Source organism: Saitoella complicata (genome assembly GCF_001661265.1).
Source record: "Saitoella complicata NRRL Y-17804 unplaced genomic scaffold SAICOscaffold_25, whole genome shotgun sequence".
NCBI lineage: Eukaryota > Fungi > Ascomycota > Saitoellomycetes > Saitoellales > Saitoellaceae > Saitoella > Saitoella complicata.
Genome location: NW_017567016.1, coordinates 83,290 through 108,454, shown reverse-complemented (window position 1 = coordinate 108,454; position 25,165 = coordinate 83,290). Strand labels below are relative to the sequence as shown.

At 54.0% G+C, this 25,165-nt stretch overlaps 15 protein-coding genes across 15 annotated transcripts; 10 read left to right on the top strand and 5 right to left on the bottom strand.

Moving 5' to 3' along the window:
- Positions 1–82: 82 nt before the first annotated feature.
- SAICODRAFT_21508 (iron-sulfur cluster biosynthesis protein-like protein Isd11) lies at positions 83–679 on the top strand. Its single transcript, XM_019166433.1, has 2 exons — positions 83–510; positions 561–679. The coding sequence occupies exons 1-2, from the start codon at positions 268–270 to the stop codon at positions 621–623; spliced, it is 306 nt and encodes a 101-aa protein (XP_019021647.1). The 5' UTR covers positions 83–267; the 3' UTR covers positions 624–679.
- A 476-nt stretch (positions 680–1,155) lies between these two features.
- Positions 1,156–1,563, bottom strand: SAICODRAFT_39410 (uncharacterized protein; the record flags this gene model as incomplete). Its single annotated transcript, XM_019168611.1, has 1 exon — positions 1,156–1,563. A coding segment is annotated over one exon (408 nt), but the record flags the coding sequence as incomplete, so codon positions are not given.
- Positions 1,564–2,060: 497 nt separating this feature from the next.
- Positions 2,061–2,557, top strand: SAICODRAFT_61367 (60S ribosomal protein L37; the record flags this gene model as incomplete). Its single annotated transcript, XM_019169838.1, has 3 exons — positions 2,061–2,092; positions 2,217–2,323; positions 2,409–2,557. 3 exons carry the CDS (start codon positions 2,061–2,063, stop codon positions 2,555–2,557), a joined length of 288 nt encoding a protein of 95 aa, XP_019021645.1.
- Positions 2,558–2,924: 367 nt separating this feature from the next.
- On the top strand, positions 2,925–6,141 carry SAICODRAFT_84777 (PMT-domain-containing protein). Its single transcript, XM_019171379.1, has 2 exons — positions 2,925–2,971; positions 3,029–6,141. Exon 2 carries the CDS (start codon positions 3,051–3,053, stop codon positions 6,051–6,053), a length of 3,003 nt encoding a protein of 1,000 aa, XP_019021644.1. The 5' UTR covers positions 2,925–2,971; positions 3,029–3,050; the 3' UTR covers positions 6,054–6,141.
- An 88-nt stretch (positions 6,142–6,229) lies between these two features.
- Positions 6,230–9,170, bottom strand: SAICODRAFT_21504 (uncharacterized protein). The gene is made up of 2 exons (XM_019166432.1): positions 7,092–9,170; positions 6,230–7,034 (listed from the first exon to the last, which is right to left on the bottom strand). Exons 1-2 carry the CDS (start codon positions 8,947–8,949, stop codon positions 6,418–6,420), a joined length of 2,475 nt encoding a protein of 824 aa, XP_019021643.1. The 5' UTR covers positions 8,950–9,170; the 3' UTR covers positions 6,230–6,417.
- Positions 9,171–9,987: 817 nt separating this feature from the next.
- Positions 9,988–11,455, bottom strand: SAICODRAFT_9805 (uncharacterized protein; the record flags this gene model as incomplete). The annotated part of the gene is made up of 2 exons (XM_019172141.1): positions 9,988–11,340; positions 11,396–11,455. The coding sequence occupies 2 exons, from the start codon at positions 11,453–11,455 to the stop codon at positions 9,988–9,990; spliced, it is 1,413 nt and encodes a 470-aa protein (XP_019021642.1).
- Positions 11,456–12,082: 627 nt separating this feature from the next.
- On the bottom strand, positions 12,083–12,517 carry SAICODRAFT_46606 (uncharacterized protein; the record flags this gene model as incomplete). The annotated part of the gene is made up of 1 exon (XM_019168862.1): positions 12,083–12,517. A coding segment is annotated over one exon (435 nt), but the record flags the coding sequence as incomplete, so codon positions are not given.
- A 128-nt stretch (positions 12,518–12,645) lies between these two features.
- Positions 12,646–13,578, top strand: SAICODRAFT_169934 (uncharacterized protein). Its single transcript, XM_019165732.1, has 4 exons — positions 12,646–12,942; positions 13,000–13,068; positions 13,128–13,303; positions 13,362–13,578. The coding sequence occupies exons 1-4, from the start codon at positions 12,765–12,767 to the stop codon at positions 13,482–13,484; spliced, it is 546 nt and encodes a 181-aa protein (XP_019021640.1). The 5' UTR covers positions 12,646–12,764; the 3' UTR covers positions 13,485–13,578.
- SAICODRAFT_169971 (uncharacterized protein) lies at positions 13,334–14,633 on the top strand. Its single transcript, XM_019165733.1, has one exon. The coding sequence runs from the start codon at positions 13,672–13,674 to the stop codon at positions 14,413–14,415; it is 744 nt and encodes a 247-aa protein (XP_019021639.1). The 5' UTR covers positions 13,334–13,671; the 3' UTR covers positions 14,416–14,633.
- Positions 14,634–14,644: 11 nt separating this feature from the next.
- SAICODRAFT_31826 (uncharacterized protein) lies at positions 14,645–15,639 on the top strand (the record flags this gene model as incomplete). Its single annotated transcript, XM_019168023.1, has 3 exons — positions 14,645–14,881; positions 14,938–15,374; positions 15,431–15,639. Exons 1-3 carry the CDS (start codon positions 14,689–14,691, stop codon positions 15,635–15,637), a joined length of 837 nt encoding a protein of 278 aa, XP_019021638.1. The 5' UTR covers positions 14,645–14,688.
- Positions 15,640–16,318: 679 nt separating this feature from the next.
- Positions 16,319–17,169, top strand: SAICODRAFT_50642 (glycoside hydrolase; the record flags this gene model as incomplete). Its single annotated transcript, XM_019169008.1, has 2 exons — positions 16,319–16,622; positions 16,682–17,169. Coding segments are annotated over 2 exons (792 nt in total), but the record flags the coding sequence as incomplete, so codon positions are not given.
- A 65-nt stretch (positions 17,170–17,234) lies between these two features.
- Positions 17,235–18,481, bottom strand: SAICODRAFT_27481 (phosphotransferase enzyme family domain protein; the record flags this gene model as incomplete). The annotated part of the gene is made up of 3 exons (XM_019167035.1): positions 17,235–18,014; positions 18,078–18,296; positions 18,356–18,481. The coding sequence occupies 3 exons, from the start codon at positions 18,479–18,481 to the stop codon at positions 17,235–17,237; spliced, it is 1,125 nt and encodes a 374-aa protein (XP_019021636.1).
- Positions 18,482–20,294: 1,813 nt separating this feature from the next.
- Positions 20,295–21,806, top strand: SAICODRAFT_31825 (Clavaminate synthase-like protein). The gene has a single exon (XM_019168022.1). The coding sequence runs from the start codon at positions 20,305–20,307 to the stop codon at positions 21,556–21,558; it is 1,254 nt and encodes a 417-aa protein (XP_019021635.1). The 5' UTR covers positions 20,295–20,304; the 3' UTR covers positions 21,559–21,806.
- A 507-nt stretch (positions 21,807–22,313) lies between these two features.
- SAICODRAFT_169713 (putative amino acid permease) lies at positions 22,314–24,404 on the top strand. The gene is made up of 4 exons (XM_019165727.1): positions 22,314–22,546; positions 22,606–22,626; positions 22,687–22,776; positions 22,836–24,404. Exons 1-4 carry the CDS (start codon positions 22,454–22,456, stop codon positions 24,282–24,284), a joined length of 1,653 nt encoding a protein of 550 aa, XP_019021634.1. The 5' UTR covers positions 22,314–22,453; the 3' UTR covers positions 24,285–24,404.
- Positions 24,405–24,495: 91 nt separating this feature from the next.
- On the top strand, positions 24,496–25,042 carry SAICODRAFT_31824 (YCII-related domain protein). Its single transcript, XM_019168021.1, has 2 exons — positions 24,496–24,717; positions 24,782–25,042. The coding sequence occupies exons 1-2, from the start codon at positions 24,588–24,590 to the stop codon at positions 24,988–24,990; spliced, it is 339 nt and encodes a 112-aa protein (XP_019021633.1). The 5' UTR covers positions 24,496–24,587; the 3' UTR covers positions 24,991–25,042.
- Positions 25,043–25,165: the final 123 nt, after the last annotated feature.

The window sequence follows — 25,165 nt, the reverse complement described above, 5'->3', positions numbered from 1 at the left end:
GTCGCTTCGACGGGCGCCGCGGGGACTTTTTAGGTGCAGCCACCTGAGCACGCAATTACCTATGATCCGGGAGTAGACGATACGAGTAGAAGCGGAGAAGATCACGTAATTGCACAGCTTCTAATCAACTCAGCCTCCATGTTCTCCTTCCACTTTTCTTGCCCGTCACCGTACAGCACGCATCACCCCACATGAAATTACACCCGTATCGATGTCACCGACTCTCGCCTCCTCGCACCCAAGTGATCAAAGCCCCATATATTCGCAATGCCCAAACTCGTTCAACCAATCAGTCTCTACCGCTCTCTCCTCCGCGCAGCCCACTCCTTCTCAGCCTACAACTTTCGCGACTACGCCCTCCGCCGCACGAAGGATGCCTTCCGGGCGAATCGTGATTTGTTTGGTGAAGCAAGAGATAAGGCGCTGCAGACGGGTGCGAATGAACTGAAGAGGATGAAGAGGCAGGCTGCTATTAGTGGGATGTACCAAACTGATCGGTTGGTTGTCGAGGTGGGTTCAGCTGTCAGAAAGAGCAGAGAACAGGGCTAACGATTGTGTAGGGTGGTCTGGAAGGAAAGGACAAGGGTGGTCGGGCACGAGTTAAGGACCAGGGATGGGATTAAGCTGTCGATCTCAAACCGGCAAAAGGACGCTGTCAGTGCCGTGAGAAAGAGGCCGGACATTGTTGCGTCGGTACTTATACGAAGAGAGGCTCACGAAAGAATTTCTCACATTCATTTACGATTTGAAGTTCTAAAGACAGAGTGGGCAAAAGGAGTTTCTTGGGGTTTCGTCATCAATATCAATTTTGTCAGTGTTTTTGTAACTTGTACGTCTGTGTATGACATGCATGTCCCCAAGAGTGGAGTACGTCATGTGCTGGTGCTTCAATTCCCTTGCGTCAGACACAACTTTGACGCCTTTGCCTCAGTTGCAGAAGGTCTATCTAATCCTTCAACGCCTTGCGAATGTCTCGTGCCTTCTTGACCTCCTTTGCCTTCGCAACCATATCACCCATGTTACCGACATTCCATCCCATAGCTACACAAACTCGTTAGCACATCTTCTCACGACGGCCTCAGCCCATTCTGCCCGAGGAATCCCATACTGGGAGCCCTAAACACGGCAGATGGGCGATATAAATGGTGATGACATACCTCTCAACCGCTTCACAATCCCCGGCGTAATCGCCGCCGTCGCCGGCACCCTGAACACAATCAACAGCTTATGCACTCCGTAAGCAACCACCGCCTCCGTCCACCAACTCCCTCCACTGCTCCCCCCATCCTCCTCCTCCACATCTGTCTTCGGCTCCTTTTCAAAACCCGTCCATTCTTTGAGGTGGTGGAGCAAGATCCGCTCGTAATGAGATATCTGCTCGGCACCGATGGTGTGTACGGCAAGGAAGCAAATGGGATAATCGAGAGCGGAGAGGGCCATGTACACTGCAAAGGCCGACCAGCCATATTTTTTAGAGAGATCTTTGAGGCGGCCGGAGAGGCCTGAAGAAGGTTTTTCGGGGTTAGGTTCGGGTTTTGCTTGTGAGTGGTTAAAACGTGGCCGAGCTTGTTTGTAGCCGGTTGTGAAGGGAGATTGAATGGTCCGTGGACGTGCTGTGCTCCGGATTGTGGTTGTGAATGTACGTGATGATGCTGCTACCTGTCGTGCAGCTAGGCGGAAGAACGGTAGACGGAGAGATGCCATCTTGGTGGGAAGAAGATCGAGGAGGTCCAACGTTCTCGAGCTCGGCAGTTACATATACGAGATGCAAGGCACCGCTGGGGTTGGCGAGTGGTGCGGGTGATCGTGGGGAGATGGACTGGAGGGTTGCCAGTGACAGATGATGATGATAGCTCCCCGCTGCTTGTAAAAAGGAAATGTACGTTGTACGATCCGTCATCTCCCAGTCCTTCGAGGGCTGTTAGGGTTCAGCGCGCTTCACCGACGTCCCCGCTGCGCCCGCTCCCACCAGCCACACGAAATTGGCAGGCCGCACCTCCAATTTGCCCTTTCTGCTCGGACCAGTGTGGTAACCACCTTCAACACAACAATCCGGCAAGATGACCAAGGGTACCCAGTCGTTCGGTAAGAGGTCAGTCTAGATCTCTGTCCCGTCATCAGCTATCTCGTTCCAATTTCTTCCGGGAAAAAGGACTTGTGCGCTCGATGTTTCGGTGACCGCGTGGAAGAGCTGTGCTCTGACGCATTTTCCCTAGGCACAACAAGTCCCACGTCCTTTGCCGCCGTTGCGGTCGTCGTTCCTTCCACGTCCAGAAGCACACCTGTTCTTCCTGTGGATACCCCGCTGCCAAGACCAGGAAGTGTAAGTTCTGACCCAGCCTTGCGCATTCTTGTAGTGCGCAGGGTTCAATTGCTTTTCTTGCGATAATTGCTAACATCGTGTGTAGTCAACTGGTCTGACAAGGGCAAGCGCAGAAAGACCACTGGTACCGGTCGCATGTCCCACTTGAAGGACGTCTACCGTCGCTTCCAGAACGGCTTCCAGGAGGGTCAGGCCAAGAAGGCCGGCTCCGCCAAGGCTGAGGCTACCGCTTAAGCGACCTGAATCTCTTCCTGTGATGAGGGTGGTTCGCTAAAACAAAACAAGTCGGGGTGGAAAGGAGTTCGGGCGTGTGTGTGGGATGTGACTTCCGGTCGTCTTGGGCTTTTCTGGGATTGCTGCAGTTTTTTGGGTTCGATGTGCTTCGAATTGGAGTTTTGCATTTTACTACGAGGCATCTCAATTGAACTTGAGCTGTGCCCGGCTCCTGCTTTCCCTTGAATCGACTGTCCATGTCCATGTCAATGTCCATCCGTTTCTGTAAAAATAAAGGTCAATTAAGGATTAAGTTGATGGACTTCGGCTGCGGCCCGTGCGCGAGTGATGCACCCGCTTCGGGTCGGCGCCCAGTGTAAAGGGTAAACGTGTCATTATCGACGAACCGTCACGACCATATAACCCCTCTGATCCGTACGTGTTCTCTCGTCAATTGTCCTCTCCTCACCCTCGCTAACACCGAATGCCTAGAGACAGTGACACCGGCTCTACAATGGCTTCGAAAGACGCCGTGTCGAACAAGTCGACCAAGAGCGCCAAGAGGTCCAATGGCACAACAACAGGATCTGTGAAGAGTCAATCGCTGTTTAACATGCTCGGGAAGGATTGGCAGATCCTCGGAGCGCTCCTCGCGGTTGCGATGGCGGTTCGTCTCTATAAACTGTCTCAGCCGTCCAGTGTTGTGTTCGATGAAGTGCACTTTGGAGGCTTCGCGAGGAAGTACATCAACGGCAAGTTCTTCATGGATGTTCACCCACCACTCGCCAAGTTATTGTTTGCGCTTGTTGGTTATTTGGGCGGTTACGACGGTGAATTCGACTTCAAGGAAATCGGAAAGGACTACCTCTCCGCCGGTGTTCCCTACGTTATTATGAGGCTTTACCCCGCACTCCTCGGAGTCGCGGTCGTTCCTCTGATTTTCTTGACCCTGAAGGCTTCCGGGTGTGCGACTACCACTGCTGTCCTCGGTGCAGGTTTTACCATCTTCGAGAACGGTCTTATGACGCAGTCAAGGCATATCCTCCTCGATTCGCCATTGATCTTCTGCACCGCCCTCACTAGTTTCATGTGGACTATGTTCGAAAGACAGCAGGCCAATGCGTTCAGTGGAAGATGGTGGACCTTCCTGGCCGGCACTGGATTGGCCTTGGGATTGACCGCCAGTATCAAGTGGGTCGGGTTGTTTACGATCGCCTGGATCGGTGCTTTGACTGTTCACCAGCTGTGGAACCTCCTCGGTGATCTCTCCGTCAGCCCCCGTAAGTGGTTCAACCACTTCTTTGCTCGTGCGATCTGCTTGATCGGTATCCCTGTCGGATTCTATATGTTCATGTTCGCTATCCACTTTGCCTGTCTTACTAACTCTGGTGACGGCGATGCATTTATGTCTCCCGAGTTCCAGCAGACTATCAATGGAAAGGCTGCCCCAGCTACTGCCGCGGACGTTGCTTTCGGCTCCAAAGTCGCCATTCGTCACTGGAACACGAACGGTGGATACCTGCACTCTCACCCTCACGCGTATCCCGATGGCTCCAAGCAGCAGCAGATCACCCTCTACCCCCACCGCGACGATAACAACGTCTGGGAGATTCACAACGAGACTGAGATTGTCTTGCCTGATGGCTCTGCACCTATCTACCTTGAGGACAAAATGGTCATCAAGTTGCGCCACATCCTCACTGACAAACGCTTGCATTCCCACGATGTTAAGGCACCTGTCTCCGAGGCCGACTGGCAGCATGAAGTCAGTGCTTACGGTTTCCCTGGTTTCGCTGGTGATGCCAACGACTTCTTCCGTGTCGAGATCCAGAAGGATTTGTCTCGCGGTGATCTCGCCAAGAAGCGCGTCAGGGCCATTGACACCAAGTTCAGATTGATCCACATCATGACCGGCTGTGCACTCTTTTCCCACAAGCAGAAGTTGCCTGACTGGGGTTTCGAACAGCAGGAGGTTACCTGCGCTAAGCAGGGTACCAAGCCGAACTCCATCTGGTACATCGAGGGCAATGAGAATCCTCACTTCGGTCCTGATGCCGAGACGGTTTCTTACCGCAAGCCGGGATTCCTTGCCAAGTTCTGGGAGTTGCAGAAGGTTATGTGGACTACGAACGCTGGCTTGGTCGAGTCTCATAACTGGGATTCCAGACCTACTAGCTGGCCCATCCTGAAGCGTGGTATCAACTTCTGGGGTAAAGACCACCGTCAAATCTATTTGATTGGTAACCCTCTCGTATGGTACAGTACCACCGCTGCTATTCTCCTGTACATCGCCTTCAAGGCGTTGATTGCATTGAGATGGCAGAGAGGGTACACCGACTACCAGCATGAGGCTGTCAGGCACTACGACTGGAGTGTTGGAACCAACGTCCTTGGGTGGGCTTTGCACTACCTTCCCTTCTTCCTCATGGCTCGTCAGCTGTTCTTGCACCACTACTTCCCTGCCCTCTACTTTGGAATCCTGACGCTTTGCCAGGGCTGGGACTTCTTCACCAAGAAGTTCTTGGGTAACGCGCAGGCTAGGAGTGCTGCCACCATCTTGGCTCTGATGGCTTCTGCGTACGTCTTCTCCATTTACATGCCCCTCAGCTACGGAGGCCCATGGACGAAGGCGCAGTGCGAGAAGAGTAAGTTGATGAAGACTTGGGACTTTGACTGCCAGACTTTCCACGACGACATGTCCATGTACCTCGGCGAATCATCGTCCCAGGTCTCGGTCAAGGGTCCTGTTCCTACCAGTACTACTGTTCCCTCTACTCAGCGTCAAGACCCTCAGGTTCCTGTTCAGCAGAAGCCCCTTGCGATGCCCCCAGTCGCCCAGCAGCCTCAGCAGCCTTCCGGCCAATCCCCTCCAGCTGTCGTTTCCAAGGTCGAGTACCGTGACCAGTTCGGCAACATTCTTAACGATGAACAGGTTGAGGCTCTCAAGAAGCAGCAAAATGTGATTTTCGAGACGTCGTACAAGACTGAGACGAAGACCCGCGGGCAGGACCAGTACGGACGCGTCTACGAGGGAGAAGAATTCGAGAGGATCAAGGAGCTGGAGAGAATGCATGCGGAGCAGGTCGCCGCTGGGGGTGACCCTAGCAAGTTGACTTTCGTTGAGACCGTGCAGAACTCTGCCTCTGAGATGGAGCAGTCAGAGAGCAAGAGCCGTGAGACGAAGGTCGTCACTGAAACGAAGAAAGTTACGAAGACTTTGACCGAGTCAAGCGTTCACACGGAGACTGTGATTGAAACCGAGGAGATTCCAGAAATGCACACCGAGACCGTCTCCCAGACAGTTATTCAGGGTGGAGAGCCCGAGGGCGTGAGGGGCACTTTGGCGGAGGCTCAGAACCCTCTGACTGCCGAGGCCGAGAACATGCCGAAGGGAGAGAAGACTGAACCGCATGATGCGAAGATGGCGATGGGTGGTGTGGACAGACAGGTGGACGACGCCGCTTTTCCTGAGCCTGCTGAGGGCAGTGAAGTCCCTGCTGCCGAGGAGACAGCGTGAATGGAGCGCCATTTGCATGCTCATTAGCAGAAATATGTGTATCAGTGATAATAAAGTTTTGGATATCTGAATTCTACTCTCAGCTGCGAGTGATCTTGTAAGGTTCCATGGTTGTTTGAGCGTGAGAAGACGCGTTCTCACGACGTGCTACAGCTGTGGAAACTGGACAAGAAAACCTGTAATTCAGTTGCAATGTCTTACTAAAATCAAAGTCCAAAGTCAGTATAAGAAAGAAACTCTAAATGTCGATATGCAACAATAATACCGTGACCCCTCCCGTATGCTATGGAAGCCATCTGTTGACCTCCTTAACCAAAATACTGTAATTATACCACATATTCTCCGCGCCTTGCAGGACGACACCCTACAACCCCCTCACGAGCTGATCCGTCAAATCAATGACAATACTTCTTCCAACAGTCACGTTGCCCGCCATACCAGCACCCTGATTGAAGTTCGTCTGTAGCGCAGAATGTGCAGTGTTCGCCACATCAATACCTTTTTGCTGCACAATCGCCAAGAGAGCACATTTCGCAAAGTTCAAAGTACTGGAATCGGCGTTCGAGGAGGAAGCTGAAGCACCGGCAGTAGGCTGCGCTGCCATGGCTGTATCGACAAGTAACCCGGTCGCAGTCGCAGCCGTGATGGTGGAGGAAGGACGTATGGTGATACTGGTTGCCGAGACATAAGTCATTGTCGCAAATGTCGTTGGGTGTGCCGATTTTCCAGAGGTATAGGTAGACGTAACTTCGATCAGTTCACCGACGAGGTAGCGTTTCGCGTTCGAGGAGGAAGAGGGAAGAGTGAGGTCGACTAGGGCGTTTTGCGCAGTACAGGAGACATTTGAATTTTCCAAGGCGGAGACGACGGCTGATGTATCGATGTTAATGGCGAAGGAGGGCGCTAGTTGGAGGAGAGAGGGGATGTTGCTCCCGACCGAGGCGGTGGAGCTGCCCAGGTTCAACTGGGTGCAGGCAGGATCTTAACGCACCGTTAACTCAGATCACTTCGAGGGATAAATAGGGTCTTTCAACGTACCACTCGCAGATACCTGACACTGATCCCCACTATACGCCCCTGTACACAAACACGCACACTGCCCTCCGCTCAACACCGTACTAACGCCCCCATTGAAACACGGCAAATCCAACTGACAACCCGCAAGTTGTGCCGCACTAGGTCCCGTAACACTGTTTTTCGCGCCCACGATCTCGATGGGGAGAACGACGGCTAGGGTGATGAGAGCTGGAATGAGGAAGAGCATAAGGATGAACGCCCAGACGGGAAGACCACAAATTCTCCGACGGATGTTCCGGGTAGATGCGGATTCCAATTTCTCGTACTCGATCGGCACCATACCCTCCCTCGCATACGGCTGTCCAGCAGCGGGCGTAGGCGGCGGAAATGCATTCAGGATCCCAGAAATCGAATCCCAACGACTCCTGCCACTTTTCGGACTGGAAGCCATACTCGCTGTACGACCCATCTCGAGTTTCTTTTCGAGCTTGCGGGAACGGGAGATTAGGTCTGTCATTGATGTCAGACTTCCGTGTTTTTCGGCTTTACTGATTGCGGAGAGATCGAGAGGCGTGGGAATATGGGCGGGACGGGTGGCGGAGGAGGAGGGGCGTTGGGAAAATGACTTGAGGCTCTTGCGAGAGCTGCTGGTGGGTGAAATGACGTCTGCCCGAGCCGGCTCGGGATACGTAAGCGTAACCCCGGGCGTCAAATGCCGCGGACTTTTGGGCCCAATATTCGGCGGTGGTGGAGGCGGCGGCATCTCCAACTCCAACTCCGCATTCGAAAACCTCACTTTAACACTCCTCGGCGTCTTCGGCATACTCCTCGAGCTCTTCCTGGACATCGCCGATTTCGGACTCCCCGTCACCGGAGTCTTCGGTGGTCCGGTTGGAGTAACGGGCGTACGGGGAGTGCGAGGGGTACGGGGAGAACGAGGGGTGAACCGGAGGGGCATCACTACGGTGGTTGGGGATTCGATGACTTCGAAGACCGTGTCGCCTTCGATGATGAGTTCGCCTGTGCTTGCGAAGCGGGTGGGGGCGGGGGTGCCGCTTGGACTGGAAATCGCGCCGCGGCGGGGGGAGCCGTGGGGAAGGGTGTACTCATGTTGTGCTTCAGTCGCCGTACGTTGTGCATAAGAATTCTCTCCGGCGAGCATTCGCGGCAACGTGCAACTATCAGCCCTCACCACTTCTCCTCCCCCATTCATAACTTGCCCCAACACCCCCGAAGAACTATTCCCCCTCTTCCTCGACCTCACAAGATATGGCTGTTGAGCCCTGACTTCCGAGAAACTGGCTCTTCTTCCCGAACCCGTCGTTGCGGTCCTCTTGAGATCCTGCTCAAGCGGACGGAGGAGCGTCTCGATTCTGTCTGCGCGGTCGGAGCAGGAACTGGCCGTCCTGTCCGCGGAAGAAGAGGACGTGTGCAGGTTTCGCTCCAAGGACCTCAAGCGTTCGAGAGTGGCTTCGAGGTCGTCATGGGTCTGGTGCTTCTCGCTAACCCCATTTTTCTGAATGGCGTGGAGAGGCGAATCTATGTTCGTCGCGATGTATTCAAGCGCACTGGCTCTCTTGCTGTCAGTGTTTACCTCACCAAAAGATGAGTCGAATGGGTTATGAGAGAAACGGGGAACGTTGTCGTCAGGTGTCTCTACGATGTCGGACTCGCTGACTTTGGTGGCAGGCGGAGGTGGTGTACCTGTTCCCGAGAAGGGAAATCCCAAGGCTGTGACATTCAGGATGGATGTAGAGGTAGTAGCCGTCGTCGGCGCCGGAGAAGGAGAAGGAGCCGGCGATTTCGGCGAGCGGATGGTTTCGTTCGAAGGAGGGGAGGTGAGAGGTAGGCTGGGTGCCATAGATGTCATATGCATCATGGGGGTAATGACGGTGTCGAGTCAGAGCAGAAACTGTAATGAACGTAGTTTACTCGACCAGCGAGCGTCACTGAAAACGACAGAGGCGAGGTGAATGACTTCCTGCTCCTCTGACTTCGTTGTTGGTTGTTGTACAGCGGTCTGAAAGAGTGTCGGGCAATTGAGATGCGACAAGAAGAGGGGGACAGCTGCTTCCTCTTCAGCCGAGACTTCCCCTCTCCCGTCAGACACCACCCAACGAGTAACGGTCCTCTCTCATCCTTTCATTTATGTCCGACGTTCGCGCTGTCAGCACTGCTGCGGTCCCCCGGTATCAGCTTCCGTGGGAAATGAGAGGTCCAAACGTTTCAACCTCCAACTTTCTAAACAACTACAAAACGGCGAGCTGGTGTATATGATGGAAGAGCCATGGACCATTCAGTTATCGCCTATCAAGAAACTTCCCTCTCGGAACAAACTCATCAAGCTCGTACCTCCGAAGCCTGTGTCGAAACCCGAGGAGCTGCCCACTGCCTCCCAAGTGCCTATCACATATGCCTACGATACGCTTGAACCGACCACGAGAAAGAGGACATTGGCAGATGTCATCGGAGACGAACAAGTGCACCGTATCTGGGCCGAGCCGCCATCTCAAGCCGCTACCGTTCAGGTATGTTCATGCCTTTCCAGAGAAGACACATGTCAACGAATAGCTCACCGACCTCTACAGTCTCAAGCGGAAATGGTGTCACAGAAACCAGGTTCGACTCCATGCAATGCTGGACTCGCTGCCGAACCTGACGACGATGCACTGCTCAACACGAGCGACTTCAAAGACGATTTCGGGGACGTAAAGGAGAAGACCATCACAGCGAAATTGAGTTCTCGCGTCGTGCAATGGTGATGTATAGATGAATATATTGTACCTAAAAGTTCATCTTCCGTAACAAAAGGGGTAAAACAAAGTCCAGAAACGAAACGCTGAGGTATGAAAACAATCACAAAAACGCCAAGTAACAGTCCCTACTCATACATCCCCTCTGACCTTCCCTCTTCCTTTCACCGAGAATGCCTCCTCCCCGGCGCCCACCCAGGCGGATACTCAACCCCAGGCGTCTGCGCCGGCGTCCCGACGACCGGACTCGAACACCCACTCCCACTCCCTCCACCAACCCCAATCCCACCCCATGCCAAACTACCCCTCCGGCCTCCCCCCAGCACCGGACTCTCCTTAATCCAATTCTCCACCTCACCTTTCTTCTCCGTATCCTCCCCTGCACCCACGACCAACGCCTCCGTACTGACATACGAAACAGGTGGCGTGGAGAACAGAGTAGATTTGAGATACCCGACAGAACGGAGAATGCCGGCATCGATTGCAGGGCGCAAGAGCGGGGGGTCAGAGGACGAAGAGTGGTGAATGACGTAGGAGGGTGGAGAGAAGGTTGATTGGAGGTAATAGAGGAGTGCTTCAATTGCCGTCGGATACGGTATCCCACCTCCGTTCTGAGACGGCGAATGTGGTGACATGGGACTCCCAGGGCTAATCGGATTTCCCTTCCCATATGGTGCCGAAAAGTATGAATCAGACAACACGGACGCCGTACTCTGCCGTCTCCCCATCCCTGGTACGAGGTGTATGTGTAGTGACTCAATCGCCGGTAACCGCCCATACGACGGCGGACTTTTATTCGCCATCGCGCTCAGTTGCGCCGGATCCAAGACCCACGGCTCCACTAACCTCAAATGCAAACCACTCAAACCACCCTCCCTCAAACTCCCCTTATCGAACTCCCCCGCTTTCGAATGTGCATGGAGTTCCTCGATCAACTTGATCGTATCAGCCGCACATAAGGGTTGGATCCATAATTCCTGTAGGCCTGGGGGACGGGAGAAGGCGGTGGTGGAAGTCCAGAGGATGAAGTCGAGAAGGGAGAAAGAGGTTAACCAAGCTGGATCGTCGAAGTGAATGTCGATTCTTTTCACCGCTAACGATTTCCGGAGGATTGCCGGTAGGGAATCGAGGGGAAGGTGGTCGGACTGGCCGTATTTGAGGATTCGGGATGCGGAACCGTATAGGTTTATGCGAAGGTTGACACCGAATTTGGACGGTAGCTGTAGAACCGGTAGAATATCCTCCAGACTCCCCTTCACGACAACCAAATGATCTTCCAACCTCGGCTCATACAAACTGAGATTAACCACACACCACCCTCCTCCACCACTTCCATCATCGGTATGTTCATACGCGTACAACGGCGCACGTTGAGAGCAGTCCGCGGCGATGGCGACCTCGGCGTTATGCGATTCGGGAGGGTGGGAGAATACGGAGGTTATGATCAGGTGGGATTGCTGTTCGAGAAAGTCTCTTTCTTTGGCTACGCCACGGGATTTCTGGGCGGCGATGATGACCTGTGGTAAAAATGTTAGGAGAGGGATCAGTTGGGAAGGGCAAGAGGGTGAATACCTTGGAGGATCGCTTTTCGCTGGGGCCTTCGAAGAAGAGGGAGGACCATGATGTTGGCATCGCGCCTGCTGTTCGCCAGTAATTTGCTCAGTCCGGGAACAGGTCGTTTGCCTTGATGTGTTGATTAAAAGCCTGAGTATGTGGACAGGTTTGATCCGCCAAAATTGCTGAAAACGTTGGATATCTGGACGTAGAGACTGTTTGGTAACCCTTCTTCTGAGTCCTTGTTTATTGCTGATCGGCTCCTATCACTATGGTGAATGCCAAGCTCTGTTCTAACGTTGTTGTGAGCGCGTACGGCGTCTGGGACCCTTACGGTGCGCTCGCTGGGGAACGGACGTTTGGACGCAGGGTAGCTTGCCATGTATGCGGTGTCATTGTGCAGACACCTATAACTATCGATAGCGAATCTCTTCGACGGACCGAGTCCAAGATGAGTCGTATAAGAGATTCTTTTTCTATTTTTAGGTTTGCGTAGCGACGGGTTTGAAGGTCTGGTGGAGTTCGACGAAGGTGGCCATGGGCTGCGAGCGGTCCGCGAAGCTTAGGGTGTGATCTGTCCAGAAGGTCTCACGGCTAGGAGGACCATTAGGACTCCATTATGCAGTGCTTTTTCGTCTATGGTATATGGCATTGTGACGCCTAAGCCTTCTTGGGCTTGTCCTGAACTGTTGCCCTCTCATCCGCTCCGTATTGCAACAGGTATGCAATCCGACACACCGCCAAAAGCGTCGTCACCCCGACATTCCCCGCCGTAACCGCATTCCACCTGCTTACATCCCAGAAAACCTCACTCCCCAACACCCAATAACACGCACCAACATGTCCCACATCACCCAATAATAACGCCCACAGCAGCGCTCTCACCGTGCGGACCTCATTCGTGGTGTGGAGGATGAAGGTTGAGATTAGGGAGAGGAGGAGGTAGCAGTTGCCGAGTTGGATCGCGACGGCGAGGGAGCTTAATGGGAGTGTCTGACTCTTCAACGCATCCACCAGATGCGACTGCGACGGATCTTGAGTGGTGACGAACCCATACGGATCAGTGAATGCGTATAGAGCTCCAGCGAGTGTAGAGAGCGGCTCAAAGATCACGAAGACCCCGCTGTAAAACGAGGGTAAAATGTCCATGGTGGGGATTGAACCGGGATGAGTTTGACAGCTGCACCCTTCCTGTGGTCGGCGGAGCCCCTCAAGCTAGAACCCTCGACGCGCATACCCGTACAGCTGCCTGCATGAGGCGCAACGACCGTAAACTGACCTCCAGAGAGCATTCACCCCGTTTTCGCAGCATACACTCCCTCCACCTTCAGCATACATCCCCACGTCCCTCAGCCATCAGACGTCTTCGTCCGCGTACGCTTTTATCATGTCGACAGCTGAAATGGGCATGGTGGAAATGCCGGAGATGACAGAGAATCAAGAAGGTCTTTTAGAGGGTGTAAAGCAAGAGGTTGGAGGACAAGTGCAGGAGGGTCGGCGGAGACAGAAGTGGACGGAGGAGGAGACGAATGATCTGTTGAGGGGGATATTGACTTACGGGTGTGGTACGTATTCATGGTTGAGATTTGGTTTGTATGCGGTGTGCTAAGATGGACGAACAGGAAACTGGAAGAAAATCTTGGTGGATAGACGATTCAATTTCGCCAACAGAAGTCCGATAGACCTGAAAGGTATACACCTATTCACCTCTTTCCACATCAGGGATGGAGTGCTGATTAAGGGTGTTTAGACCGCTTCCGCACAGTCTTTCCCGAAGACTACTGCCGCCTCTACCCCAACGCCCGAACCCACGCCAACCGCGGCCAAAAGACCCCGAAGCATATCGAGATTGAGAAGGTTTGCAGGAAGGAGCGCCAAGCATTTACACTGGAAGAGGACGCAAGACTCATGGAAGGTTTCCGCACGGTACATCATCAGATCATGAGAGTTATGTGGGTGTATATGCTAACGTGGGGACGCGCAGCACGGAGCCTCATGGTCCAAAATCCAGAAAGACCCGCGTCTGGGATTCTCAACTCGACGGAGTACAGACCTTCGTGACAGGTATGTCCACCCACTCTCCTCTCTCACCCATAATCCCGTGTAACCCTCTTTAATACAGATTCCGCAACGCCTTCCCAGATAAATACGCCGCAGCAGGTTTCAAACCCCGCCCACCACGACCAGGCTGCACCTCCCGATCCACCTCCTCCGAATCAACACTTAGCCTCGGACCCGAACCTCGCCCCAACACTGACTTTAAGCCAGAGGACCCCTTGGGCTTAGGTCTTCAGATGACCTATCCAAAACCTCCGCAAGAAGACCCCACAGCCCTAGGCATGGGCCTCCAGATCGCTTATCCTATAGCTAAACCTCCGGCGTCGGCAGCATTACCGACTCCACCTTCCTCGATCGAGATGCGACTGGATTTTGGGACTCAGAATATGGCGCTCGCCCCCTACAAACAAGAAACGAGTTCAGTGTTGCATTCGCCGCCGAGTGAGAGGGTGTTGGTTACGCCGGATTTGCCGCAGTGGACGGGACCACAGGGGATGGAATGTGGGTTGGGCGAGAGCACTCAGGGGATGGGAACACAGCACCAACATCAGCATCAGCATCCGATTGATAGGTTGTTCACGCCAACGGGGTTCTTGACACCGCATAGCCAACCATCGTACTCCCCCACCACGCTCGAGTTCCGTGCAGAACAGTTGCAGATGAGTGGGATGTCAATGGGCCCGGATGGATTCTGTGGGGGTTTGAGTGATTGCTTCTTTGCCTCTTCCGATCACAACTCCACTCCCGGAATCGGGGTCGAGATTGGTGTCGGAGGTGACGTCGTCACACCCTCTGGCCTCCTACAAGCGAAGGTGGTGCCCGGGCAGGATGCAGAATTATTATGGGGACAGATCATGCCTGTACAGGTACCGGGGGTTCCTATACAGTATGCTGCTCCGGGGTCGGGACTGGGGATGCATGTTGATGGGCAGTTTATGGCGGTTTTTGAGAGGGGAGATGGCGCTGGAATGGGACAGTGAGAGTGCGTGTGAGCATGACATGAATGGACCAGGAGTTTAGGGATAAATTGGCAATTTTGGGTAGGGTTGCGAGGAGGGTAAGAGCATTGGTGTTAGGCGCGAATGGGATATTGATCATTTTGGCGTTTCGTTGGAACTGGAACATGGAATACATTTTGTTGGGTGCTTCACGTGATTTGGGATATCTGGCGTACCTGCGCGCCCATCGTAACGAGGACTTTTGGATTCTCGAAGAAATTCAAAACTCGATCCCTCTTTGTGTGACTGATCAGGATGTCCGTTTCGTTACGCCCGCTGCGGCATTGTTGGTATACGCCCGTCGAGGTTGCTTCATTGCGTATCTCGTCACACAAGACTACCACTACTTTCGCACGAGGTTTCGCTTTTCGGCCATCGGCGTCGGTATGGGCCCGGCAGGAGCTGCAGCGTCAAGCACATCTCATGAGAGATGATTTTGGCATTTTCGGTATGTGGTACGCTACTGGGAGTGGTGATCGAGTGCTGATTCGGGTGTTGCCACAGATCACTACGTCCCACCAAAACTCGTACAGCCAGTTCCCTGGTCCCGGCCCAAACATAAGTTCCGCGACCTCTACCGCGACATCAAGAACGGTATCTTTAACCTCATCTCCGTCGCCCAATTCAAACGCAAAATCAAGCCCGAAAAGCTTAACTTCCGCGACCTCCGCGAATCTGCCTGCGAACTCCATGTCCAGATGAACACCGCCTTCGCCGAGGGTGACAGGAAAACGTTGCAAGGTATTGTGTCGCCAGCGTTGTTTAGGAAGTTGGAGAAGAAGGTTCAGGGGAGGAAGGATGCGAAGGTGAAGGGGGCCAGGATGGAGTGGAAGTTGCATCGGATGTTGAGTCAGCCCAAGTTGGTGTGTTTCAGGGCTGCGAAGATTTCTGTGCATGACGATATGCTCGCACAAGCCATCATCAGGATCCACTCGGAACAGGTACGACTACACCCCCCTTACCACCGTCATCGCTTACTAACGAACGAACGCGATAGAGCGTCACTCGATGGGAAAACGGAAAGATGGTCTCCGGCTCAGATCAGCCAGTTCCTATGGTCGAGTACATCGTCGTACAGCACAGGACTTGGGAGTTGCCCCGTAGGTGGTACATACAGGGACAAACCCACGAGACTCCCATCTCCAACGATTTCACGCAGAGCACCGGCAGTGGGTTGATGTCTAATACTCCCCCACGGGCATAAGTGAATTAGAAAACGATATCGATTAAAGAATTAATTTACTTGCATGCGCTACTTCATCCTCCAACAGAGAATCGGTTTCCGGCGTCTTCGTTACTTCCCGTCCCGTACGCGTCTCCTGCTGAGTGTTGCTGCGCCAGGTGGAGCGGGACCAGCACCCAGCCACCCGCGCGCGTACCCGTAGATTCGGGCGCGGTCCGAGCGAGAAAGTAGCAAGACCTACCAACCTCCTCTTGCTCCATTCGCAGAAGACCCTGTGGAATCGCTATGGCGTCTCTCGGAAGGCTCAGCGCTTCTGTAGTCTTTGTGGGGAGGGAGGGAAGGTTCTTAACCTGAGTTCTGCCCGGGTCGACTACAGTACACACCCACCCAGCACCCAGCACCCAGCGCAGGTCGCAAAGCAATCGGAACTCACCTTCAGTCAATCATTTACTGCTCACCCATCGTCACTCTTTTATCAACGTAGTTCGCAGCTAGCAGCATTGCCATCACACTCATTTGTCTTCCTCGATTCACGACGCTCTTTCGCCTGGCATGCTCTCACACTCGATCCTGAGCGTCCTACTCCTCTGGGTCACGGCCATCACCGCAGCACCCGTGGCCTCTCCAGCCTACTACCTCCCACCCCCAATGCAGCGCGCCTACCTCCCCGCCCCAATCCGCCGCGCCTCCTCCTCCTCTGCCATCACTCCCTACGCGATAACTTACTCCCCCTACACCGACTCCGGCGCCTGCAAAGATTACGACGCGGTCGAACTCGACATCGCAGCCATCGCGAGAAAGAATATCGGGACCGTGAGGATTTATTCGACGGATTGTAATGGGTTGGTGAATGTTGGGACTGCGGCGAAGAAGTGGGGAATGGGAATTATTGCGGGAATTTGGATTTCGAGCGCTGGGGTGGACTCGGCTGATACGGATGTTGATGCCTTTGTTGCCTGGGGAAGGGAGGACGGTAACTTCGATCTCATTGATATGTTGATCGTCGGTGCGTATTGCCCTTCTCTTCATCTCATCCCGCGAGTTAATTAACAGGTGTGCGAATAGGCAACGAAGCCGTCCTGAACGGCTGGGTCACCGCTTCCGACCTCATCAACAAAGTAACCTCCGTCCGCGCCACCGTCCGCGACGCCGGCTTTACCGGTCGCATCACGACTGCCGAAACCTCCGGCACATTCATCGCAAACCCCGCCCTCTGCACGTCCTCCTCCCTCGACGTCGTCGCCATCAACGCACACTCCTACTTTGACATTTACTCCACCCCCGCCACTGCCGGCATCTTCGTGTTGAGCCAAATCAGTATTACCGAGGCGGCGTGTGGGGGAAAGAGCGTGGTTGTTACTGAGACGGGGTTTCCGCATACTGGAAACACGAATGGGGGAAATGTGCCGAGTGTTGCGAATCAGAAGATTGCGGTGAATGCGATCTTGAGTGCGACGGAGGGGGACGTGGTATTGTTTACCACGTATGATGATTACTGGAAGAGTCCGGGACCCTATAACATTGAGCAGAGCTGGGGGTTGTTGAGCAACTTGGATTCCTGATTTTACAGCCCACATAACGGGTATATACCTTAATCTTACACTATATCTTCACAAAATCAAAGCTTTGACTTCTCACGTTTCTCACCCTCTTTCCTCTGAATCGTCTCCCACGCCAACCGTCCCAACCGCGGAAACATACTCGCACTCCTCTGCGCATTCGGCGAACTCGCCTGTTTCCTAGCGAATCTCGCCGCAATACCCTGTGAAATGACAGCCAACCTGATATGCGCAAAGGCTTCGCCATAGGCCCACTCAGGTCTCGGATCCCATCCCGCCATTTCGTGGTACCATCCCAGGACTTCATCAAGGGTTGGTACGCCGCTCCCCTCGACTTCCGGGTCGCCTTTGAAGCCTGATACTGCCCCATCTGATTTAGGCAGCGAGAACGGCTGACACAGATTCGCCAGATCAGAAAGGGGGTGTCCAATCGTGCTGAGCTCCCAATCGAGGATTCCGATCACGCGGGGTTCGGTTGGATGAAACACTAGGTTATCCATCTTGAAATCGCCGTGGGTGATTCCAGCTCGGTCTTTCGGCATATTCTCCGCAAACCACTTCATGCACTCCTCGAAATACGGGATCGGCCCAACCGCCTTCCCCGAGTCTTCATCCTTGACAGCGCCTTGTGCCGCAGAGATCGTTGACAGCGTCTTAATCTGCCGCGTATAGAAGCCGCCGAATTTACCGTACGAAGAGAGACCTACGGATTTGGCGTCCACGGCGTGGAGGCGTGCGAGGGTCTGGATTGCGGCGCGCCAGCAGAGGCATTGTTCTTCGGCGGAGAGGTCTGGGAGACGGGGGTTTGTGAAAATTCGGCCTTTGAGGAATTGCATGATCTGTAACCTCGAAGTAATCAGCGAACATGTACACTAACAAGTTACGAAATATGCCAGACTTACGTAAAATGGGGTGCCCACGATGGACTCATCCTCGCACAAGCAGTAGACTTTCGGGACGGGAACGGGTGTGTCCTGGATTGCGCGGAGGACTTTGTATTCACGCTCGACGGCATGTGCGGTTTTCGAGAGGAGTTGACCCGGTGGCTTTTTGCGGAGGACGTAGCGTTCGTTCGCGGCGTCCGTAAGAACATAGGTTGGGTTTGACTGGCCGTGGGTGAACTGTCCATCATCGACTTTTAGCCTTCGTTGATAAGTCAAAAAGCGGAAGGTAGACAGACCTGCTTGACGTCGATGGGGCATTTGATATCGGGAACGTTGGTGGAGATGTAGGCTGTTAGGGCATCGAAGTTGATGGCGTGACGGACTGGTGCGATCCCAGCGGCAGTGTCACTTCCTCCCGTCATCTTTCAACGATCCTATCGAGTTTCCAGGCGATAAATGCTGGGTATATGCTGATATAAATGCTGTCACATCGTCCCGAACCCCCCTCCCTACAAGAGTCTCGGTGGAGCGTAGTGCGGGGTTGGACGCGCCCCGACTCTCGTGCGGTTGCAGCGGACCGAAACGACCGCGATTGCACTCCTGCTGCTTTGTGCGGCTGGAGATGGGCACGTGAACCCCAACTCACCTCCATAGCGATCCAACCATGCAGTTCGCAAACGAATACCTGGCCTTGAGTGAGGTCCAGAAGGATCGCCTCGATGCGAAATACAGTCGGCATCGGGTATCGCACAGGAATGTACACCCCCGGGTCGAGACGTGGGCGCGACAGCTCGGTGTTAGTGTGGGCGTCATCGAGTTTTATATTCGGATGAGGGTGAATGTCGGCAAGCCGGATGGAAAGTGGCAGAGGAAGAATGTTGATCCGGTGGAGTGGGAGGAGCAGCTGCGACAGGCGGAGGAGTACCGTCAGCTACAGACGGGGGGTTCTGCGATGGCGCACGGGCCTCCTACGAATGCGATCGCGAACGTGGAGGGTGGAGGCTCGAGTCTGAAGAAAAGAAGACTACAGCCATCAGAGATCGCGACTACGTCGAATCGGAGACGACGACAAACCATCGAATCCGAAACACCGGCACCAAGCAGTTCAGGCCGCCCACAACGGAGCAACTCTCGACGAAATTACGCCGACCTTCTGAAAGCCTCTCTCAATCATGACTTAGCGGCACCTGTCGTAGGTGGTGATCGGACTCTCGAGACCCCCAAACTGAAGAAAAGACGACTACAGCCATCCGAAATTGAAATTACGCCAGCGACCAGCAGTTCAGGCCGTCCCCAGCGCAGCAACTCCCGAAGAAACTACACTGACCCTCTAGATGCCTCGCTAGAAGATAACTTTGAGGAAACTCCTCGACCAAAGAAGAAAGCGAAGACCAACGACCCTGCATTCCCCGTTCCCCTATCGTCCCGGAAGAGACGGAGTGTCGAACAAAATCCCCCAGAAGACCCCGGCTCGACCACAGAACCCAACACCACCGCCACCACCGACCTCACGGCTTCCGATCCCCTCCCCCTCCCCCTCGAATACGAACACCTAAGCAAACCCCGCAACTTCAAGCTTCGAGACCTTTGCCCGACACAACCTGTGGCTATGTCAGCTGACCATAAAGTACTGCAAGAAATCACCTGCGCAGCCACACGTGCCAAACTCCCTTCTGATGAAAAAGATGGGTTTGGGCAGTGTAGAGCGTGTTCGGCACGGCAGCGTGATCTGTGTCGATTTAGGGGGATTAGGATGTTTCGGCAGAAGGCAGACAGCGATGGCATCACTCCCAAAGGATGGGCGCTTATCTCGCAGGAGACTCCGCTACTACAGAATTTGGGGTTCAGGAAAATGGGGGAGGGGACGAGGGAGGATATCAGCTATGCGCTGACGCAGATGTCTCACTCACTTTATTCCGTCCTACAGCGCGAGCTCGCACACGAACTCAACCCCCACGGCCATCCCACCTCCGCGGCCGACACCGAGGGCGCCCTTCGGAGACCAAGGGATGAAAATATTAGAGCGTTATGCGACGCATGTGCCACCACGATCTTCTCGGGGCATTGGGTTTGCTATGTTTGTGGGCATGAGGTGTGTTTGGGGTGTTGGGATGAGTGGGATGAGACGTCCCCTTCCTCGGTCGCCCCTGATGCGATCTCTCCAACTCCTCCTCCCACGGCGGAGACGAGCAGTACGAGGGCGGGGAATAGCAACCAGAAGGCGCAAGCAGAGGTAGGGAACCCGATGCTGGATGGATGTCGGCAGAGGACGAGACATGGGAAGCACCATTTTGTGCCCTATACGAGGTTTGCGGAGGGCGAGATCAGGGCGTTGATGGAGAGGGCTTCGGAGTGGGTTTCGTTGACACAAGGCACAGTGTGGGATAATGAGATTCCACAACATTTGAGGGTGAGAGGTGAGACGGACGAAAGCTTGCCGTTCGTGGGCGAGAGATGGGATAATGTCTCCGAGGGGGAATTCCAGAAGTTGTGGAGGAGGGGAGAGCCGTTGGTGTTGAGTGGATGTCTGGAACGTATGGAAATCCAGTGGACGCCGGAATATTTTATCGAGCATTATGGGGGGCAGAATTGCCACCTCGTGAACTGCGAACAATCCCAGGTGATTCAGGCTACCGTCAAGAAGTTCTTCGAGAATTTCGAGAAGGGTGAGCTGTACGGCCATCGAACGCTCAAGCTGAAGGATTGGCCACCAAAGGCGGATTTCAAGACCGAGTTCCCGGCGCTGTTTGAGGATTTCGAGCGTGCGCTTCCCTTTCCGCGGTACACCCGCCGCACGGGGTTCTTCAACATCGCATCCCGCTTCCCCTTGGCATACCTCCCTCCCGACCTCGGACCAAAGATGTACAACGCCTACGCATCGAGCGACGAGGAAGGAGGTGCCGGCACGACAAATTTGCATTTGGACATGACGGACGCGATTAACATCATGGCGTATGCGGCGGGAAGGCCTCCGGAGGGGAGGGAGGGGTGTGCTGTGTGGGATATTTTCCCGGCCGAGGCGACGGGGGTGTTGAGGGAGTTTATCAAGACGGAGATTATTAAGGATGGCAAGGGAGGTAAGGGTGGGGAGGGGGTGCGGGATATCGACGACCCGGTTTTGCGACAAAGGTTTTACTTGACGCGTCCACACCTCGCTCTTCTCCGCGCCAAATACGGAATTCGTCCTCACCGAATTTATCAATCCCCCGGCGACGCAGTCTTTATCCCAGCAGGCTGTGCGCACCAAGTCTGCAATCTCACGAGTTGTATCAAGGTTGCTTGTGATTTCGTGAGTCCGGAGAATGTGAGCAGGTGTGAGGTCATCACGAGGGAGAATCGGGGGTTGAGGGAGAGGTGTAAGAGGGAGGATGTGTTGCAGTTGAGTAATGTGGTTTATTTTGGGTGGAAGGATTTGGAGGAGGGGTTGGTTGGTGCTCAGGCTGGTCAGAACACTCCTCCGGTGCCGGCACAGGAGGAGGGGGAACAGCAAACGATTTAGGAAGGCTATGAAGACGAGGAAAAGAGAGACAAGGACGGGACAGGATCATTGGAAGACCCGGATGCAGAGGCTCAGAAAGGCCAGACCGAAGATGCGGTCAAGCTTTCTTCGGCTACAGATTTGTCCAGCGCCGGCGAACGGAACGGTAATGGGATGAAAGAAGTACGACCGGACGCTGTCCACCTAGCGGGAGACGCAAAGCCCCTCTCATAGACAGGATCAATTCACCTCGTAATCCTCCATCGGCACCCTGGTCAAAGCGTCGGTTCCTCTCACCCATGGATGAACGTACTGTAATGCCGAGATGAGTTTCACGGTGATTTGAGTTTATCCGGCCGCGCGCTCGTTAAAGCAGAAACACGCGGCAGCTGGTCCACGTTAGCCGAAGCTTGACCCAGAAGAGCACCGATGCTATCCAGGCACAGAAACGATGATTTTTCTACCCTGTCTTCTGCTGCGACTTCGACTTCTAGAAGGCCAGCGTCAGCATACACTCACCCATCACCATGGCCGAAGCAAGAGGCAAAGTCGATCCCATTGAGCAGACCGTCAAGGATCTGGAGGGAACCACCCCAACCGCCTCCCTCTACGACGAAGACGAGAAGCAATTGGTAAGAAGCTCTTGATGAAGGCTTCCACTCAATTCGATACATTGTCGCACAACGAAACGTATGATCATGACGCGTGATATGGGAATATTTACACTCTTTATGAGGTTTGTATACTTCCAAGTCCTTTTCCATTCGTGGAAATACTATCATCTAGCTGCGGGTGCCTTCGGATATCGTCCCTTTCTGCTGTTTTCAGGAGAAGGAGAGGATGTTCGTTGTGCTGAGATTAGACCGCGAGGACTTGATCACGGTTATGCGTGCGTAAGGAATGCTATGATGATCTAATGACCCTTCTCCCTCCTCCTCTTCTAGGGGTATATGCCAGTCTTCTGCTTCCCCGTACGAGACCTGGGCCTGGGAAGTGGAGGAATGAGGGGGTCAGAGGCCCTCCCTTTCCTAACAAAGAACTCTAGCTAACGTGCTTTCTTCTCAAAAGCACCGTCTAGGATACAAGCAGGTATGTTTGCTCACTTGTGATCAGTTTCTTGGGAATGAATGTTAACACACGATTGCGCAGTCTCTCCACCGTACCTACAAATTCTTCGAGAATTTCGCCGCTTCGTTCGCTGCGTTGTACTTTATCGGTGGTATCCGTGCTACGTTCTACGTATGTTTCCTTCATCCCCTTCTTTCTCCCTTCCGTCCTTCTAACATGGCTTTGCGCAGTATGGAGCCTCCGCCGCCGGTCCCGCCGCGTACTGGTCCTCCTACGTAATCACCTGTATCTTCGCCTTCATCACCGCCGCCATGCTCGCCGAAGTCTGCTCCGCCCTCCCCGCCGCCGGCTCAATCTATTTCTGGGCCGCCGAGTCCGGTGGACCCAAGCTCGGTCGTCTCTTCGGTTTCATTGTGGCCTGGTGGTCCTCAACCGCTTGGACCACCTTCGTTGCGTCCAACTGCCAGGGTGCGGCGAATTACTTGTTGAGTGAACTCGCGGTCTTCGGAAAGTGGACGACCGATACTACTGATATCAAGTTCCGTGCTGTGCAGTGGGCTATTGCCCAGTTTTTCTTGATGTGCTGTATCGCGTCGAATTACTTGCCTCCCCGTGTGTACAAGTGGATCTTCAAGATCGCTACTGCGATTATCTTGTTGGATTTCGTCCTCAATGTGATTTGGTTGCCGATCCGCGTTAGCCAGACGTATGGGTTCCAAAGTGCGAAGTGGGTTTTCACCGAGACTACCAACTCGACTGGAGCCCCGATGGGATGGTCCTGGGTTCTTTCTTTCTTCTCTGCTGCTGGTGTCATTGTCGGATTCGACGCCTCCGGCCACGTCGCTGAGGAGACCAAGAACGCGTCCGTCGTTGCCGCCCGTGGTCTCTTTTGGTCCGCTGTCGCTTCCGGTCTCTTCGGTTTCGCTACCGTTATCCTCTTCTTGTTCTGTACCCCCAACTTGGAGGTTCTTTCTTCCCTCATTGCGCCCCAGCCGTTCGTGCTCCTCTACGCCATGGCCCTCGGAAAGGGTGGACACATTTTCATGAACATCATCTCCATCAGCGCATTGTTGTTCAATACCTCCGTCGCGATTGTCGCTTCCTCACGTTTGGTGTACGCTATCGCTCGTGATGGAGTTCTTCCCTTCTCTGGCTGGATCGCGAAAGTTTCCCCGTCCGGTCAGCCCCGTAACGCTGTTACCGTCATCTGGGTCGTCGCTGCCCTCATTCTCTGTTCGATCTTGCCGTCGAACGTGGCGTTCACCTCCCTCGTTTCTGCTGCTGCTCTCCCTACTATCGCAGCATACGCCCTCATCGCCTTCGGCCGCCTCTTCCTCACCCCCAAGGCTTTCCGCAACGCGCCCTGGTCTCTCGGTATCCTCTCCAAGCCCTTCCAGGTCATCGCTCTCGTCTGGAACCTCTACATCCTCGGTGTCCTCTCCTCGCCTCTTTACTACCCTACCTCTGCTGCTACGCTTAACTACGCCCCTGTCATTTTCGGCGGTATCACGTTGTTTGCGGTGCTGTGTTGGTGGTTTACCCCTGCTGAGGCGTGGATGAGGCAGAAGCCTTTGGAGGAGGTTATCGAGTTGAGTCAGGAGGGAGGACACGGTGGTCACCAGTCGGCATTTGTTGCCGGTGTTAGGCAGAGGAGGGGGTCGAAGGGATCTAGCGAGTGAAGACAATGGAAAGAGTTTATTAATGGGAATACGACTTTTAGGATCCGAGGTGAGACGGTATAATTAATGGCAGGAGGTGGATGTTCTTGGAAGTCTCGATATATGAGGTGTTAATTGATTTGTACATACCATCAGTGCCCTGCTCCGCCACACGCACCAACCCCCCCCACACAACCCGGCACATACCGGATCCCTGCAGCCGTAACCGCGAACTGATCTACCCACCCATAACCTCCCTGTATGTTCCTCCGTCGTCTCCCATCGATATTCACTCACTCGACCCCATCAGTCAGAACACGAACAATGAGCACCGTATACCAAGCAACCAAGCCCGAATGGCTCGTGATCTGCCCCGACTTTGAGGGTGCGGTGGACAAGCGCATGGCTGTCCGTCCTCAGCACATCGAGGCTGCGAAGGGTTTGATGGCTGATGGTAAGTGATGCCCCCTCTTCGTGATCTATCTCGTCGACACGGATCACTTACAGAGTTCTCACAGGCACGATGTCCCTCGGCGGAGGTTTCTTCGATCACCACCCCACCCCCTCTGAGTCCGTCCCATCTTTCCGTGGATCGGCGTTGGTGTACGAGGCGGAGACCAAGGAGGAGGTTTTGGAGATTGTGAAGAAGGATATCTATGCGAGGGAGGGGGTTTGGGATGTTTCTAAGATTCAGATCTTCCCTGTTAAGTTCGCGTTGAGGAAGTAGACGTTGGCATGAAGAGATAGAAAAATACAGCTTTCGCAGATTGATTCAGGAGTTGCTACGTATAGTTATTCTCAGCGTAATGCCTAACATCCTACCACGACACTCAATCCCTCTCCCTCTGCAACCCCATCTTCCCCCTCCTAACCCTCTCCCCCAGATCCATCCCACCATTAAA

Excerpts from the sequence above, each read along its gene's own strand:
- SAICODRAFT_21508 (XM_019166433.1), top strand. The coding sequence starts at position 268 with ATGCCCAAACTCGTTCAACCAATCAGTCTCTACCGCTCTCTCCTCCGC. Across the intron at positions 511-560 it reads CTGATCGGTTGGTTGTCGAG|GGTGGTCTGGAAGGAAAGGA; the intron begins GTGGGTTCAGCT and ends ACGATTGTGTAG.
- SAICODRAFT_84777 (XM_019171379.1), top strand. The coding sequence starts at position 3,051 with ATGGCTTCGAAAGACGCCGTGTCGAACAAGTCGACCAAGAGCGCCAAG.
- SAICODRAFT_21504 (XM_019166432.1), bottom strand. The coding sequence starts at position 8,949 with ATGATGCATATGACATCTATGGCACCCAGCCTACCTCTCACCTCCCCT. Across the intron at positions 7,035-7,091 it reads GTGTCAGGTATCTGCGAGTG|ATCCTGCCTGCACCCAGTTG; the intron begins GTACGTTGAAAG and ends CGGTGCGTTAAG.
- SAICODRAFT_169934 (XM_019165732.1), top strand. The coding sequence starts at position 12,765 with ATGTCGACAGCTGAAATGGGCATGGTGGAAATGCCGGAGATGACAGAG. Across the intron at positions 12,943-12,999 it reads GATATTGACTTACGGGTGTG|GAAACTGGAAGAAAATCTTG; the intron begins GTACGTATTCAT and ends ATGGACGAACAG. Across the intron at positions 13,069-13,127 it reads AAGTCCGATAGACCTGAAAG|ACCGCTTCCGCACAGTCTTT; the intron begins GTATACACCTAT and ends AAGGGTGTTTAG.
- SAICODRAFT_169971 (XM_019165733.1), top strand. The coding sequence starts at position 13,672 with ATGACCTATCCAAAACCTCCGCAAGAAGACCCCACAGCCCTAGGCATG.
- SAICODRAFT_31825 (XM_019168022.1), top strand. The coding sequence starts at position 20,305 with ATGCTGGATGGATGTCGGCAGAGGACGAGACATGGGAAGCACCATTTT.
- SAICODRAFT_169713 (XM_019165727.1), top strand. The coding sequence starts at position 22,454 with ATGACCCTTCTCCCTCCTCCTCTTCTAGGGGTATATGCCAGTCTTCTG. Across the intron at positions 22,547-22,605 it reads GGAAGTGGAGGAATGAGGGG|CACCGTCTAGGATACAAGCA; the intron begins GTCAGAGGCCCT and ends TCTTCTCAAAAG. Across the intron at positions 22,627-22,686 it reads ACCGTCTAGGATACAAGCAG|TCTCTCCACCGTACCTACAA; the intron begins GTATGTTTGCTC and ends ACGATTGCGCAG.
- SAICODRAFT_31824 (XM_019168021.1), top strand. The coding sequence starts at position 24,588 with ATGAGCACCGTATACCAAGCAACCAAGCCCGAATGGCTCGTGATCTGC. Across the intron at positions 24,718-24,781 it reads GAAGGGTTTGATGGCTGATG|GCACGATGTCCCTCGGCGGA; the intron begins GTAAGTGATGCC and ends GAGTTCTCACAG.